The sequence below is a fragment of the Jaculus jaculus genome, chromosome 10 (assembly GCF_020740685.1).
Source record: "Jaculus jaculus isolate mJacJac1 chromosome 10, mJacJac1.mat.Y.cur, whole genome shotgun sequence".
Classification (NCBI taxonomy): domain Eukaryota; kingdom Metazoa; phylum Chordata; class Mammalia; order Rodentia; family Dipodidae; genus Jaculus; species Jaculus jaculus.
This window is the reverse complement of record NC_059111.1, coordinates 65,242,689-65,260,533: the sequence shown is the minus strand read 5'-3', so window position 1 is coordinate 65,260,533 and position 17,845 is coordinate 65,242,689. Positions and strand designations below refer to the sequence as shown.

At 39.1% G+C, this 17,845-nt stretch overlaps 1 protein-coding gene across 6 annotated transcripts in view; it reads right to left on the bottom strand.

Moving 5' to 3' along the window:
* Dync1i1 (dynein cytoplasmic 1 intermediate chain 1) overlaps positions 1–17,845 on the bottom strand; it is a 316,826-nt gene that overhangs the window by 120,353 nt on the left and 178,628 nt on the right. For all 6 annotated transcript variants that reach the window (XM_045160369.1, XM_004656201.2, XM_045160367.1 and 3 more), the window contains 2 exons: positions 9,175–9,264; positions 152–314 (listed from right to left, as the gene is read on the bottom strand). In XM_045160369.1, coding sequence (XP_045016304.1) covers positions 152–314; positions 9,175–9,264 — 253 coding nt within the window. The remainder of the gene's footprint in view (positions 1–151; positions 315–9,174; positions 9,265–17,845) is intronic.

Genomic DNA, 17,845 nt, shown 5'->3' with positions numbered 1-17,845 from the left:
GTGAGCACCTGTACTCCCAGTACTGAGGTTCCTGCTGGAAGATCACTTGAGTCCAGGAGTTTAGAATCAGCTTGGGCAACAAGACAAAACAGGCAATGACTTATCACACTATATTTCTTAAGATGGTTGTAAGCAAGTAAAAGCAACTGACCCATCTTTCTCCTCTAACTCTCGACCACTGTAGTCAAAAAAGATGTCAGAGTCTTCAGCCAGCGCTCTTTCAATAACTCGTATTGTTCGATCAAAAAAGATGAGAAATTCCTCTGAATGAAGGATCTGTTGCTTTTCTTCTTCAGTCAGCTCCCTTGGAGGGGCTTTTTTTATTTATGTAAAACAGAGTGTTAGGAAAGAAAAAGGGACAATTACAAATGATTCCAGAGAAATCTAACTCCTACCAAGTGAATGATAAGACACAGTGAAGGAAACCATTGTTAATACAGATAATAAATTGTTTTCAAGTTCATACCAAAGGCTACTGAAAATATTCCCATAAAAATAATTTCACATATCAGTTAATGACTATTTTGAAGAATTAAAAATGATTGCAAGTGGAAATAGATGGTATTGTTTTTTAGCTATCAGTTCTAAATGCTATTTTCCTTAGAACTGAACTGGAAACAAACTCAAATAGGACATAACGGATACATTTATAAAACTGAGTGAATGAACTATCTGTGACATGATCCAGATAGTACCTGTCCCCTTTCCACTAGATAAATTCATCGCATTTTGGGTGGCTACCTGGTAGGCTGGCAGTGTTACAGAGTCCCATGTAAGAGCTGAGCCATGTCCATGCCAGTCTGCTGTCACCCCAGACGCCTGCCTTATAATGAACACACAGAATAAATAAATGTGTCTATAAAATAGTCCATGGTTACTGTTATTGCTTATGTTTTTTAGCAAGATTAATTTTATCAGGGTAAATCTGAAGAGGCAAAATGAGGCAGGTAGAAGACATAACTGGCAGTTTCACAGAGGCTGAAAGTCAGCTTGCCTCAGACTCAGCAGCTGCTTAAGTAAGCAATCCTTCCCACAGCAGACTTTGCATAAAGCTCTAGGGAAGGGATTAAGAACTCTCCCAGACTGGAGACCTCTCCAAGGCAGAAACTGTCAGCTGAATGTTGATGATCCTCCAGAAACTTAAACTCTACTCTTGTTATTTATGTAGGGGTGTGGGGGGGTCACATGTGTGTGCACCTTGTGCTCATCGGTGCAGAGGCAAGAAGAGAACATAAGGTGTCCTCCTGTATTATTGCTCTGGCTTGTTTTCCTGAGAAAGAGTTTCTCACTGAGCCTATAGCTGGCCATCCTTTGGTTAAACTGTTCGTCCAGTGAGCCTAAACCCCAGCAATCCTTCCTTCCTTAGCACTGGGATTTGTAACCTCTTATCTGTCATGCGTGGCCACACGTGACTTTTTATGTGGTTGCTGTTGATGAAACTGAGGTCATCATGCTTGTGCAGCAAGCATTCTTACCTGCTGAGATATATCCCCAGTCCCCGTTCTATTCTTGAGCAGATGGTCTTTAGAGAACATTTGACTGATTACTCTTTCAATTAGCAAGAAACTTCTTAAGTTTACCATAAAGGAGGTTCACCAACTGAAATCACAGTTGGGGTCCCTGGTGGAATCAATCTTCAGTTTCCCCTGATTCATGACCATGCCCATAGCCTGACCTAGTTTCTCTCTAGTTAAATATCACTTTCATAAAATATGCATATTCAAATAACACATATAAAATGAAAGAACAGAAGTGTTATTTGACTTGATTAATAGTACCATGGAGCCGTTGTCTGAAGAAATCAGAGCTGTTAAGAAGTCCTTTTGGTGGCTAGAGAGATGGCTCAGTGGTTAAGGTACTTGCCTGCAAAACCTAAGGACCTAGGTTAGATTCCCCAGTACCCATGTAAACCCAGATGCACAAGGTGACACATATGTCTAGAGCTCATTTGCAGTGACTAGAGGTCCAGGCATGTCCATTCTCTCTCTCACTCACTCATAAGTAAATAAATAAATAATAAAAAAAGAACTCCTTCTGGGGCTAGAGAGATGGCTCAGTAGTTAAAGGGCTTCTTGTAGAACCTGATGGCCTAGGTTCAATTTCCCAGTACTCACATAAAGCCAGATGCACAAAGTAGCACATGTGTCTCAAGTTCTCTAGCAGTGGAAGGAGGCACTGGCACACCTATGCGTGCACTCTCTCTCTTTCTGTTTGCCTTTAATAAATAAATAAAAGTCAATCATTAGAAGTTCTGTACAGCCATGCCAGGGAATCTCGAACATTCCTCCTTCCCTGCCTCAGACCTTGATGCTGGGTGTTTGGAGACTCAGCAACGTGTATTTGCTCAAGAAACTAGAATGATTCTGATACAGGTGGCTCACACTGTAAGAAATGCTGTGCAAGTAACAAAACAAAACATGACTCATCAACTGCAGCAGAACGCCTGTGAACAAAGTCCTTCCCATGGTGTCTGGCAATCCTAAACCATGATAGAGATGGTTCTTTAGGGTCTCAGAGCCCTAAAGTTGCCAGCTGTGTTGAGACGTCCTAAGGCCTTCATCAGTTCTATGAATTAGGCTCTAGTCTGAGAAATTGTGAGGCTGGCAATGCGTAAGTTCACAAATTGTCTATGATTTGGGGAAGTGGTAGGGGCCATAGTATGAATAATTCTACAAAATCAATACTTCTCCTACCACCTCCTAATTCTGGTTCTTTAATCAATGAAGTACAGCATGTGGTGGTTTGAACGTAATACCCTACCTCTTATAGGCTCATGTGTGTGAACACTTGGTCCCTAGCAAGATGATGTTATTTTGAAAGGTGGTGGAACCTTGAGGAAGTGGAGCCTGTCCCCTGCTTGCTATATCTTTCTCTCACTCTTTCTTTCTCTCTCTCTTTCTTTCCCCCTGCCCTCCCTGTTTCCTATTGATGTGACAATGTGATGGCAGCTTCCTGCTCCTGCCATGCTTTCCTTACTATGATGAACTCAATCTTCTGGCAATATAGTTCAAAATAAACATCTTTCCATAAACTGCTTTCCCAGGTTTTTTCTTTTCCTCTTTCTTTCTTTCTTCCTTCCTTCCTTCCTTCCGTCCTTCCGTCCTTCCTTCCGTCCTTCCTTCCTTCCTTCCGTCCGTCCTTCCTTCCTTCCTCCCTCCCTCCCTCCCTCCCTCCCTCCTTTCTTTTTTTCTTTCTCTCTTTCTTTCTTTCTTTCTTTCTTTCTTTCTTTCTTTCTTTCTTTCTTTCTTTCTTTCTTTCTTTCTTTCTTTCTTTCTTTCTTTCTATGTGTGTGTGAGATCATCCATCCAAGCAACAAGAAGGTAAATGAAACACAGCTTAAATTCTGAGCAACAATTTTATCTATACACTAATGGAATATTGATACCTCAACTGTCTTTTTGATGGAAAAAGCTATCTATGTACTGGCCAAAACATTAAGCATCCAACAGTTATTAATTAATTTGTTTCTTTTCTAAGGGTTTCTTGAGACATTTGAATGATCTTAGTTAAGAATATAATAAATCGACTAAATGTACCCAGACAACATGACAAACCAGTTTATAAAATGTTACACCTATTTGTTTTAGTTCATATGGTCGGGTACATAGAGAAACTACAGTAAATAAGGCTCACATGGGTCATGCAGAATGTCTTATTGAAATAGACTCAGCCTCAGGCACTGTTCCTGGGTGACTTGAGACACATTGGAAATTAAGCAAAGCAGTAGAAACTTTCTTCCTTTATTCCTTTTTTTGGGGGGGGGGATATAGGAAAATCTAGTCTGTTTATTGTTTTGAGCCACATCTATTTTGCCTGTATCTTTTCTTACAGGTCCATTACCTTGAATAAAAAAATAGTATCTATGTAATTTTCTGTTATTTTCTTCCCTGTAGCTTATTGTCACTTTGATCTCAGCTTCCAAGACATACAACCTCTTCTCAGGAGACACATAAATGGCTGATCAAAGTGTACTCACAGAGGCCAGTTCAGGTAGGTGCAGCAGTGGCTTTTCTAGATAGTATGTTTAAAAAAACAATATTTGGCCTGAAATTCAATTGCTACTAAAGCAAAACAAAGGATACACTTTATATTAAGCTTTGATGTCTAACAGAGGTCAAATGACTCAATTTATTTATACAAAATAATATCATGCATGTGCAAATGACTACATTTAGAAGTCCTAAACAATATTCAGCTTACAAATTAAATAAAACCAGAGTTTTAAAAATTATTTTTTATTAAAATCCTCTTATTTAAATATCTTTAAATTGATAGATGTTGTTACAATATAATGAAACATAATGGATTATCTGGGAACTGGAGTCAAGAGATATATTAAGAAATAAAACTTCTCTGGACATAAAAATAAAATGTGGATAGATGGAATATATAAGTACAGATAACTAAATAAATAAGTAGGGTCAGGACTATGTTACTGTACAATGAGCCCTCAAATTCTTCCTGAAATATCTTTGTCTACAGTTTTCCCCTGTTGTTTAAACTTAGTTAATTATTTTTAACAAGTTCTTGGTAAAAAAAAAAAAAAAGGTAGGAACTAATTTAATAACAAAAGGCACACTGGAACAAAATATTGGCATTTAAGGTTCTATTCTTATAAGTCAGATGGACAGTGCTATTACAGCATTTTTTTTTTCTTGGCTTTGAAGCACAAACATGTAGCATTTCTTTCAGGAGCTGACAATGAACAATACTTCATGCATTTAAAATGTACCTTTAAAAAGATTCTGTATGAAAAGTAGAACACATAGGCATGTTATCCAAATGACAAGATAATTTATAAATTTGCCAAAATTGCAGTTATTTAACTGGAATGATATGAATAAATGGGATGTAAAAGATTTATGAAATTAAAAATTTAGAGAACTCATTTGATGAGTTTGTGACCAATAATATTAGCACAATATAAAGTTTATTTAAGATCTACTTTTTTATTATTTTAATATGTAAATGTTAATCTCTTGAATTTTACATGTGAAATACTTTTTATGTATCTTTCAAGACACTTCTATCCTGCTTGCTGTAAATTTTTTGACTGCTCTTATTGGTCCATTGTGTAGAGCACACAACGTCAGTTTGCCATCACTTGGCCCTATATCCCCTATCTCTTCCTTTGCAGGTTCCCAGAGTATTTGCCTCTGTAAAAACAAAAACCTCCTAATGATACTCATAACATATACTGCCTAATTTAATATCACTTTAGGCTAAAATTAATTTTTAAAATATCTACTTTGAAAGTGGATTGCCTTGTTTCAATGATGTAGCACTACATTTCAATACAAAATATTATACTGAAAAGTTATTTTTCAAAAATATCTAAATAATAAAAATAAATAACCCACTTAGCCAGTGAAAACATCAAATTAAATAGGATCATGGGCCTTAATGGAATTTTACAGTAAAATCTGGTTCATAAACAGTAGCAGGGAAGCCAAACAAAACTAATGTAGAGGACACTGGTGTCTGAAGTTAATATGAGGCTTACAACTTGATCTGTATTTACAAGAGTGACCACTCCAGTTCTTTTATTCTGTATCTCTAAAGATGACCATGCCATCACCCTGACACACAGGACGTTCCCAGATTGTCATTAAAAGCTAACATGTACCTGCAGGCTTTTTGATTCTTTTCTGGTTAGAAAGTGAAAATAATAAAGGAATCATAAGTCTGAAGTACATTTGTGTGTATTTCAATGCATTTGAATTTTGATTCACATGTATAAGAGTGTCAAATGTAGTGGGCCTAGGATTTTCCCCCCTCTATCTGTGCCCTACCGATTCCTCCCTCTACCACGACGTTAAAAAAAAATCCCCTGGTTTGAAACTGTGTATGTCAAGTTTCAGCAGAGAGCCAATTTTTATGGCTGAGTAATAAATCCCTGAAACACAGGGTTCCTGATGGAAGTGCTGACGCAGCCCTAACTACTATGCAGTCGTGTGAATGGCGCCACGATTATATCTGCTAGAGATTCTTTCTAAAGTTTGCAAAATACTGTCTTACTTACAAAAAAAGAAAGCCAGATAGTTTGATGCCAACATAAACATGCTTTTAACCCATTATGTGCTAATTTGCAGAAAAGCCATTAATGGAGAATAAGGCGCACAGTGCAGCAGCGACAGGAAATGTTCTTTCAAACTTCTGACTTTTCACATGGCTTTAATCAGTTCCATGAGCACAAGAAGCAGTTAAAACTGAAGAGTGTTTTTGCTTGGAACTCAAGAAGGAGTTTGCATGGCTTTGCCAGGAAGATGGTTTGGAGATTGGGGCTGGGGGTGGGGGTGGGTGGCAAAGAAGGGATCCCTGTCAAGGCTCATAGAAACTCTCTGGTTCCTTATCACTATGTATGTTTTAAACATGCTTTAGAAAAGGGAGAAGAGGCTTTTTAAAATAGGTTTTGGCTTTTTGTTTTTGTTTTTGTTTTATTGTGCCTGGGGAAATGATATTGTATTCATCAGCTTGCCTTTTTTTAAAATTTATACTTTCTGGTTTTTCTTCTTCTTCTTCTTCTTCTTTTTTTTTTTTTTTTAGTAAAGTAAAGGAGATTTATTGAGAAAAAGGTGAAAAAGCTCCAGAGTATCTGGGTGTTCATGTGTAGGATTTTGGAGAGATGAGATAGGAGAAAAGAAAAGATTTTTTTTTTTTTTTTGAGTGAGAACTCAGAACAGTGGTCAGACTTACCATTGAGAAAGGGTAAGCAACTGCCTTCACCAGTTTTTTATTTTACTTTATTTATCTACTTATTTATTTATTTAAGAGAGAGAGAGAGAAAATGGCCATGCCAGAGCCTCTAGCCACTGCAAAAGAACTCCAGATGCATGTGCTACCTTGTGTATCTGGCTTATGTGGGTACTGGGGAATCAAACCTAGGTCCTTAGGCTTAACAGACAAGCACCATAATCACTAAGCCATCTCTCCAGCTCTTCATCAGCTTTTTTTTTTTTTTTTTTAAATAAAAGTGTATAGCAGATTGAATTTGAACTATCTCTCATTTAGAATTTCCAAGAAAAGGATTCCTGATGCCTTATGTGGATACTATCTATCCTTAAAAATGCTGAATCCCAGCTACCTAGCCACACCTTTACTCCCATCACAAAAGAAACTAAAGTAGCAGGGTTATTTTGAGCTCAAGGTCAGCCTGGGCCAAAAATACTCTTCCCTCCAATAAAATGCTGAATCTGTTTTCTTATCCTTAATCATTCCCTGAAGGTGATCCAGTAGATCTGTACCTGAGTGGCAACAGGAATAGGAATCTCACTTCTAAAAAGAGCTGCAGAGATGGTTCTATCTGTATGAAATGGGGTACAGAAGGGCACAGCACCAGCATCAGGGCACAGTGACAGAGTAGGCACCAAAGGGCAACACTGCTAATGATAATTTGGGGAAATTTATGCTGGAATTATTGTGTACCAAGTTGCTCCATACCGGCCACTCTGATTCATACAAAAACAACTAAGACAACTTATGAGATAGGTGTCACCTCTGCTTGCCAGATAGGAGCCCACAGCCAAGGAAAGATAAACTAAGTAAGTATTGATCATGTAGCTAGTAACTGAAGAGCCAGGGTCAGACTCCAGAAGCCTGGCTCTAGAACCAGTGCTTTTCCCTCACTACCCTGGAGAATTGAGATTGCATAAAGCTTATTCAAATAAAATTAAGTATAAACATGCATGCAGAACCCAAGTGAGTCTTAACACAAGGCAATTTTTAACAATTGAGAAGTATCTCATTGAATTGCACATGTTATCAATGCCAAAATCTAAGGGTAAGTAGATGCGAGGTGCATTAGGCATTCAAGCTATAGGAATGTTTGTCATGAGAGCACAATTAGAGTAAGTACATGGGATTACTGTGCATATTCCTAGAAAACTCCCCAGTGTTAATTCATACCATGCAGTAGATCAGAGCTGTGATCTTTAAAATTTAAAAGAGCTTCTTTTTAGAATTATATTGATAAGCCTTTAATAATTCCAATTGGAACTATGGAAGAGTCTTTCAAATCAACACTAACTTTCCAGTTACCACTATCCATTCTTCAGTAAGAATGGCAATTCAAATTCTTTTGAGTCTCAATGGACTGAGAGTCTCAAAATAATGAGGCTTTAGGATTGTAAGGAAATGTCATAAGGAAGCCATTGTGGTATAATGTAAAGGTTTTAGATTCAACCTTAAATACTGGCTCATGCATTTATAAATCATGTTTGATGATTAAGATTTTAATCTCATCCCACCTGTAGAATAAAGACATATAATAGTATATGTTTCAAAAGAATGTTTTGAGGTGTAGATGATATTTACAGAATGCTTAAGAGAGAGCCACATACATTGTAAGCCCTTAATAGATGTTTATTACTATTCACTAGAGTATATAAAACGTTGTTTGTTTTTCTCACCTCCAAAGAGTTGTGGGAGGAAACTTTTTTTTTGGTGTGTGTGGGGTTGGGGCTGTACACGTATGCACATGCACGTGCCTGAGGAGAACAGAGGACAACTTCAGCTAGGTCTTTATACCTGATCTGAGAAATGGACTCTTGTTCACTGCTGTTGTCTCCAGTCTAGCTGGGCCTTCAGCTCCCAGTGATTCTCATGTCTCTGTCTCCCTACTAGCCACAGGTGCGCAGGGATCACAGATGTCAACCATAGTGTCCACTTTCACATGGGGTCTCATGACCTAAACTCAGGTATTCATGCTTGTGTGAGGCTAGGGCTTTATCCATTGAGCCATCTCCTTAGCCTGGTCCAGAAGAAAACTTTTATCATTGTAGTTAATGAGGATTACTGTGAATATGGATATGAAAAAAATCAGAATTCATTGATAAAAAAATATCTGCTCCTTTTTCTTCATAACTCTCTTTGTGAACATATGGTGAGGTATATAATATAATGATTGTATATTTCACTTTTTCACTGTTAGTTATAGAGTTAGTGAAATTGTGATTGCAAATACAAGTGGTTTTCAGTTTGTTTTGGCCAATCTAGAAATAAATAGTTCTTACTTTGGATCTTACAGTTTATGTTGCTAAGCGTAATATATTGAACAATCATTTGAAATCTTAGACATGGAGGACATATGTTTAAGTTTGGTTTACCTCTAGCATCCCTTATGTTCGTAAACAAAAGAAAACCAAATAATTTTCCAATGTATTGCCCACACCATACCTTCCTTCACCTCCTGCTTCTTGTCGTGGTTTTCCACTTCAGAATCATGACCAATTTTGGGTTCCACCATTTCCTCATCTTCCTCATCCTCTAGAAAAAAAAAGAGAGAGAGAGAGAGAGAGAGAGAGAAATGCAATGTTTTCTTTCTTGAAATCAAAGTCTTCAGTTGATGGTGGGAGGTAGGGGTAAAGGGCAAAGTTCCAATCATTTAGGGCAACTTCTAAGTAAATCAGTTACAAAGCATGCCCAAGACAAATGTTCGTGCATTCATGAATAAATTATTTCCCAAACGGGCCTCTTTGAAAGCCTCCCCAACCTGCTGGGAAACTGCCCTGCGTGGACACCTGCCACATTCTTCTCCAGGCCTTCACCACATGGGACGTATTGAAATTGCCTCCTTGACCTCTGAAGCGTCTTCAGAGATGGCCCAGAAACAGATCACAAAATGTTTCCACCTGGAACACTTTCTGCACAGAGGACACCTGCTGTGCAGATGACTTATTCCCAACTTCATTCTCACCCAATTAATGTGTTTTTGACCTATGGGAAAGGGTTAAGTACAGGTCTGACCTCTGGTCAAATGCCATCGGCAAGTAAACAACCAAGGCTAGACCTCCAAAGTCAATGCCATTGGTCTGGGAGATAACAACTCACCCCAAACGGCATTTACACATTCAGAATAGCACATGCATTAATGTAAATTTAATGAGCAAGAACAAATGGACCCAGTCAACTGCCGCGTCCAGATGTTGCAGTGCCCTTGCTGCCCTATGCCAAAGTCTGCTTGCTCTCCTGTCCACCTGCCTTGCTGCAAGCCCTACTCTGTACAGAATGCTTGACAACACTGGCCACAATATCAAAGATTCAGAAGACAAAATGTCATAAGCATGTCCAACTCATATAAAAGAGAATGATATAAAAAAATGAAGCCTGTTTTCAATCATTGTATTTATGATATGTGGTTTCATCAGTTCAAGGGGAGTTTAAAAAAATTACTCCATTTCTTAAACCTTCAGGATATCATATTCATTCATTCATTCACCAAATATTTACAGATTTTGTATGAGAGTTCTAGCTCTGTGGATGGACCAAATTCCATCACCAAATGCTAACATGTGGGAACTGAACATTTCAGCCCCAACTAGTGCAAGCAAGCATTATCAGTGGAAAGGGTATTAGGCATTCTGGTTAAGGAAAGAGTCCCAGCTAAAAATGGTCACTAGAAAAGGCCACATTGAGGTGACCCTTGAAAAACACTTAAAGGAGCCAAGGAAGTGCAGGAATATCTAGGGGAACTAAGACTATAGCAATCAGCTCTTTTGTCTCGTTCTGCAGACCCAAGGGTCAAGGCCCATATTCATGTAACAAAGTTCTAACTAATATAGGTAACAATGGTGCTTTCAACAGGGACATCTAGTTTGCCCACTTGCATTTCAAGTTCTCAAAACTGAAGGTATTTTACCAATTCACTTTGAATTATTAGTCACCTGTAAATAGTATCAACTTTACATCTTTACAGATATAAAGGTTTTATTTTAAACAGTTTATAGAAAAGTTAAAACAAGCATTATGACAGAGAGCCACTAAGAGCTTATCTGAAAAATATTCCACAAGGGATTTGGCTAAAAAAAGGTTTGTGATATAATGTGTTAGTTTATGCATAGCTGTGTTAAGGAAAATAGTAGCTTATCTAATCCTTAGACAGAAGAAAATCCTTCCCCAGAGAGTATGTTTTCCATCATTTTTTTAAAGCACGAAAATATATATTGTGTTTACAATATGTGAAAAGCCCATAATAAAATGCTATAACAGAGAAAATTTTAAAGGAACCTGTCTTTTTTAAGTGGGTTACAAACCAGTTGTAGGTACTAAATTTTAGTGGCCATGGAATTCTTTGTTTATCAGCCTTTTAAAGAAATAAAGTACATGTTTCAGTGGATTTGTTAAGGAAATAAAACACAAGAGACTGGTTTGTTTCCCTGCATAGTGATATGTTTGCCTTGCTCAGCAAAGAAAGTATATTTTTCTTTAAGACTCTGGTTTCCTTTCTGGTGCAATTGGAATTACTTCTGTTGAGACCATTTTCAAAACAGTCCAATAACTTTACAGAAAAGGATTTATGTCACCCCTCTGCAGACAACTGATATATGGCTTGTGCCTCTAGTTCATACCCGGTTACATTTCCTCTGAGATTGGAGGGAAAAACCTTACCACCCATGTATGGTTTCCTGTAGCCAGGTCCACACAAGAAATTAAAACTAGTGGCAGAAGTTAATTACTTGTCAGTCCAAGGGGCTCACTTCACACAATGGCATCTTTTACATACATTATTTTATTTAGCACCAGTTGCCACATTCATTCCCTCAGTTGGAAAACTCTTTGGGAACCACTGTCCTCCTTCTTTAAGACTTTCTGAAGGATTAGCGATGAATAATTGCATGTTTTGCAGCACTCACATATAACATGTTTAGCACAGTCCTGACCTTTTACAGATGCTCTGAAGCATTAGTTTCCTCTATTAATCCTTGGTTCAGATAAAGCTGGTATAACCAGTGTTAACATGCCTCAGTTCTCTATTCCCTTGCTTTGACTGTCTAACAGACTTGAACTATTTGAAAGTGAATACAGTGGAACAGTTCTCATATTTGGCAATATAGTATAGACATCTCTTTCTGTCTGGCATACAGTCCCCTTTATAATAATTCTCCATTGGTGATGCACTGGACATTACTCCCCTCCCTTGAAGTCCCAGAGGAGATATTTTATTTCATATCCTGGTAGCTGGGACACAGGATCATGGAAGACACATTGGATGGTCCCAACTCATGCTTTGTTTTTGGGCCCTGACTGGTAAAAGAGAGGGGACAGCACAGAATGAGCACTGGAGCAATATGGATCGAGCATTTATGCTTGACACACTGGGTAGATTGCATCTGAGAACTCATGTCTGTGTTCCCTGAGTCAATGCCTTTTTTCAGATCTGTTCCTGCTGCCTCCTGTTGATTCTCTAAGTACTAGATTTCCTTCCAATAAATTCCACTAGAGGTGGTGTTAGTGCCAGATTTCCTTCCAGAAAGTCCCACTGGAGTTGGTTCCTGCTGCTTGTAACTAGAGCCCTCAGAGCACAGGGCAGTCCTCTGTGAAGACAGGAGCTTGTGTTTTACGAGGTCATGAGGCTGTCACTTTCCCCAACCCCTTCCAAGGCCTGCAAAGCCTCAGTCTAAGAGTGACTGAGCTCCCAGGCAGGCCACAGCTCTTGCTGTTCTGTGGGCCTTTTCCCAAGCTGACTATGGTTCCTCCATCTGCCATCTCGACAGGACAGCTAATCAGGAAAATGGAGACAAGGGCACAGTGGGTCATGTCACTCCATTTGGCTGGTCCTCAAAGGGCATCCTGCTTCCACCCAAAGTCAAGGCACAAACAGGCCAAAGACTGACTGTAAGATGTACCACTAAGATTAAAGATTGCTGCTGCTATTTAAACCGCATGACATCATCCATTACAATGTGAAAAGTTGTGAACATCGGAGTTAATAAAAGAATCTGTGGCTGATGAAATTAAGAAACTGGCTTCCAAGCATTAAAAGAGATGGCAAGACACCAAGGCAGTTCTAATGGTGCTTGTGGTACCATTGGCATATGGACTTGGAGAGATAGAAAAGAATGTCTTTGTTTCCTTGTGATGTATTCATTCAAGCACAAAGTCCCTTGACACTTTTATATAATTCCACATATGGACATTTCTGGTGATGATTCTTATATATAAAAGTTTCAATATAAAATACATGATCTCTTGAACTTTATTTTTGATTTTTTAAAAAGTCCTGGTGAAGGTTCAACAATTTGGTCTGCCTACTAGGATGTAGAATTTTGTGGTACCATTGCCATTTGGGTCCAGATTTATGTTCCCTACCCCCTCTTTTGCCCTTCCCTCCCTCCCCACCCACCCTATTGTCTGGTCCTCGAGATGCTTGCTGGGTATGTCGGCATCTTGGGTAAATTCAGGTTAGGTGCTGTAGATGAGTGACTATGCAGTAATTATCTTTCTGTCATTGGGTGAGTTCACTGTGAATGATTGGTTCCAGGTTATACCATTTTTCTTCAAAGTTCATTGTGTCATTTTTCCCTTCTGCTATGTAGAAGTCCATCATGTAGATATACCACGCCTTTGTTATCCATTTGATTAGTGATGGACAACTGGGTTGATTCCAGCACTTAGCTATTATGAATTGAAACACTATAAGCATGGTTGAGCAAATCTTTCTGGACTGAGGCTTGGAGGTTTTAGGGGACATGCCCAGTAAGGGATATTCCTTGAAGTCCTATTTTTGGGCTCATCTCTTTTCAAATCATAAGATACTTCTGGATATTTTCTTCTATTTCTTCTGTGGGCTACCCATAAACTGATTTCCCAGGCCATGTCTCCCTTTGAGGAGCCAGAGTCGAGTGGGTACTCTGGCACCTCGTATCAAGTTCTGCTCTGGGACTGGGTTTCCAGTCATTAGTGTTGGTGCCACCATCTCCGTGGGATCATAGCTGGACACCCAAGAACCATTTGTTACTCCTTTTATTCCATCAGGACCTATGAAAGACAGGTTCTAATTGCTGAGAGACCCTCTTCTAGGATCTGAAGGGACTCTACCCCCATCTTTACTGCCCTTCATGATTCAGCCTTAACTCTCAAAGATCTGCTGGTCCCCTCTGTAGCCCCACTACCACCTTGTATCCATCTCCATGGTTTATCTCAGAACCTTCTAAATAAAGGTACTGCGTCTGTTTCATAACAAGACTAAGGGTGTCTCAAAGACATAGTCTTGTTAGCACTATCAGTGCCAACAATTTAGCCTCCTAATATGGAAAGAGGAAGTTGTTCTGAATTGTAGCTGGGTTATACCTGTAGGACCCCGAGTGACAGAACAAGAAGCATTGACTTTTTCCTAGATATCAGAATTCCCACTTATAATAAACATAAATCTCATTTAGTTCATAAATATTATTTAAAATTTGAAAAGAAGTCTAATACATTGATAAACATGGCTTTTGAAACTATACTTATCTCCTTTCCAACCAGCTCTCTATATCTCTGTTGGTACATCTTACAGTCAGTCTTTGGCCTGTTTGTGCCTCAACTTTGGGTGGAAGCAGCATGCCCTTTGGATAGTGCTGGGACTAAGGAGTGAACCACCATGCACAGGCTGAAGGTTTTAAAAGCACAAATTTAGTTTAAGATTTTGGTCTGATTTTACTTACGATTATGAAGGTAATAGGAAGGCTGGAGTCAGGAGACAGTCATAAGGCAGACTATAGCCATAGCCTGGGACACAGATGGGACCTTGACCAGGGCTGGTCCAGTGTCCAGTAGGTGTGGTAAAGTAGACTATGAATTTTCCCATGTATTTGCATAGCAGACAGTGAGGGTTCTGGTACAGAGCTCACTTGAGCCATCCTATCCTTGGACCAACTGTGTATATAGCTTGCCAACTTCACCCAGAGTCTAAAGAGAGCAACCTTTCCAATATGTATCACTTTAGCCAAAATAAAGTATAACATGCAGCACTGAATGCTTACACAAACCAAGGTGAGTGCCTGTGTGCTTTAAAAATATGCAGGAAAGACACATTCTGTGGGATTTTCAGTAAGCACTTTGTTAAATATACTACATGCTAATATTTGAAAAACCTTCACTTTCTGGTCTAGAAAAATTTGGCCAGAGGAAAGAAAACATACATTTCTCATCATACAGAGCGCCCCTGTTAACACTCTCAGCCACATCAGTTCTCTCCTAAGGCTCTAACATGACAGTACTTGGAAAGTTTACTTCCTGATGGAATGTCACCCAAGGCATTGCAAATGAGAGGAAATGAAAGAAAATATCCATATTGGAAGAGAGGCCAGAAAATGGTACTTTTGGCAGATGTTTCTGTATCATGTAACTGCACTGATGCATATCGTGTATACAGTAAGTGTGTATAAACTGAGTTGACATGGATCTGTCGGTTTATAGAGAAGGATGACTATGAAGATGAGAGCAATCCACTTCTCACAAATAATTATAAGGGAATCTGTGGATAATTTCTACTTTTGATATTTGGCAATAGGAGGGCTGGACTGATCTGTGTTTCCATCAGTGAACATTTTTAAAGGCTTTCTGTCTCGTCTCCTAGATTAACTCAGCATATAAAGCCCTTTACTATCTGATGCCAACCTAATCCTCTAGCATTGCTCAGAGCAAAGCAGCCTTGGACTCAGTTGTGTATGGAAACAGCCAAGTTTGCTGTTCAAACACCCACTTCCAGCCCATTTTCCCTGTTTTTTTTTTTTTTAAAAAAACTATTCACTTATGTATTTGTGAGGAGAAAGAAGGAAGGAGAGAGGAAAGTGAGAGTGAGCAAAAGACAATGAATATGGGCTCACTAATGTCACTATAAATGAAGTCCAGACACATGAGTCACTTTGTACATCTGGCTCTATGTGAGTACTAGGGACTTGAACCTAGGCCTGTAGGCTTTGCAAGCAAGTGCCTTTAAGTGCCAAGCTTTCTCCTCAGCCCTCTCTGTTTTTTGGTTTTTCTCACAAGATTTCTCAGAACATCATGGGTCCTTTAGCCAGAGAAGAGCACAGTTGTATAATCTCATTCACAGTAATGGTCATGATATCCTGTAGGACCATGCTGCAGCCTTTAAGGATTTGTCAGGGTGTGGTATTTTGAAGAATCAGAGCCCCCTATAATCTCTTCTCTGCATGCTGGTTGGTAGGACCATCTACTGCACAACTCCACAAAGCATCATTACCTTCATAGTCTCTGCAAACTGGCCTTCCTTGAGTTGTATAGGGCATCATCTCTGTGTGAATCTGGCAGCCTGATTTGCACAGATATACACATGCACACCACACAAGCACACATGGTGCAATGCATTTAAAGCACTTGAACATACAACTCTTAGATTCTAATAAAAGGAGATGCTCCTATTTTCAGTTTCAAGATGCAAGTCCCTTTGGTTCCTGCTTCTCCTTGTGAACAATCCACACTTCACTCTTTGTTACCTCCCCCTACAATGATTCCCAGATGGACACGACACATCTGAGGTTTCTTTTAATAGGAAATTTGCTTATATAAAAAGAAACTATGAGGCTGGGGAGATTTCTCAGTGGTAAAAGGCACTTTTTGCAAGCTTGCTGACCAGAGTTTGACTCTCCAACACTCACATAAAGCTGACTACAAAGTGGTGCATGCATCTGCAATCGCAATGCACATATGCCAATGGGAGGTGATGCCAGGAGAACCTGTGTCCAGCTAGGCTGGTGCACACACAACAGGGGGATGTAGACCACAAGGGAGATTATGTTTTGAGCAGGGTAGAAAGAGAAGTTAAACACACCAAGGTTGTTTTTCAGTGGCATGCATACATGAAGGTGCACTCATACATGTGTGTGCACATACCATACACATCCACATATTCACTTATGTTATTAAAAAACTGAAATATGGGGCTGGAGAGATGGCTTAGCAGCTAAGGCACTTGATTGAAAAGCATTAGGACCTAGCTTCTAGTCCCTAGTACCCACATAAGCCAGATGCACAAGATGGTTGCATGCATTTGGAGTTCATTTACAGTGGTTGGAGGCTCTGGTGCACCCATTCTCTCTCTATATCTGCCTTTCTCTCTCTCAAAATAAGTAAATAAATAAAAAATATTTTTTCTAAAAATAAAAATGAAATATGGAGTGATAGAGGAAATGATATTATGTTATTAAAACATCAACAGTGACTGGAGATATGTGCCATAGGAAGACAGACTGCCTCAAGTTGTCTAGATACTAACAACCAATATGGTTATTATGTTATGTTGATTTGTGACAACACAATAATGTAAGCTGAAACCATTTATAATCATTTTTTCTAGTAACGAACTTGTTCTTGAGGAGAAAATGACATTGCTAAAATCTCTAAGAATTAACAATTTGCTAATGTACCAGGAATTGCCCCATCAGCCATTGCACACGTGGAACACCCCATAATTGTGTGCTCTCTATTTCTTCTAATTAAAAGGTTCAAATATTGTTAATTCCCTCTCCTTGGATGCCCTCATTTTGCATAGCTCTCTCCATAGACTCTCAATTTCCACAGCCTTTTCTTTAGCTAAACCTACACATCCCCTTACTGTCTTACTGTTACTCACCTGGTTGTTCTTCCTTCCTCCATCCTCTCTCCATGCCTCCCCTTGCTACAGACAGCACTGTCACAGTAAGTCTCTTGAAACAGAACTATATATCAATTTCACAGGGAAACCTTTGGCCATCTCCATGACATCCAGAATAAAAGCCGAATAGTTTTTGTCTTAGGGGTCAAGTCTAAGGTCTAATCCCAGCATGTACACCTTCCATACAAATCCTCTCCATGTTCATGCTCTCCTCCCTGACACCACCCACCCACACCCACCCACCCACCCCACACATTTCAGCCCATTTGACTGAATATTTGTCAGATATACAAATATCATAGTCTTTCTATTCTGTCATTCATTTCCTCTCAGACAGACACTTTTCTATCCTTTCCTGTTATGTGCCAGATACTATGTTATGTGTGGAGATATAAAGGTAAACAAAACAAGCACAAATGCCTACCTTTGTATACCTGGAACTGTAATGGGGAGTTCTATAATAGCAAAAGA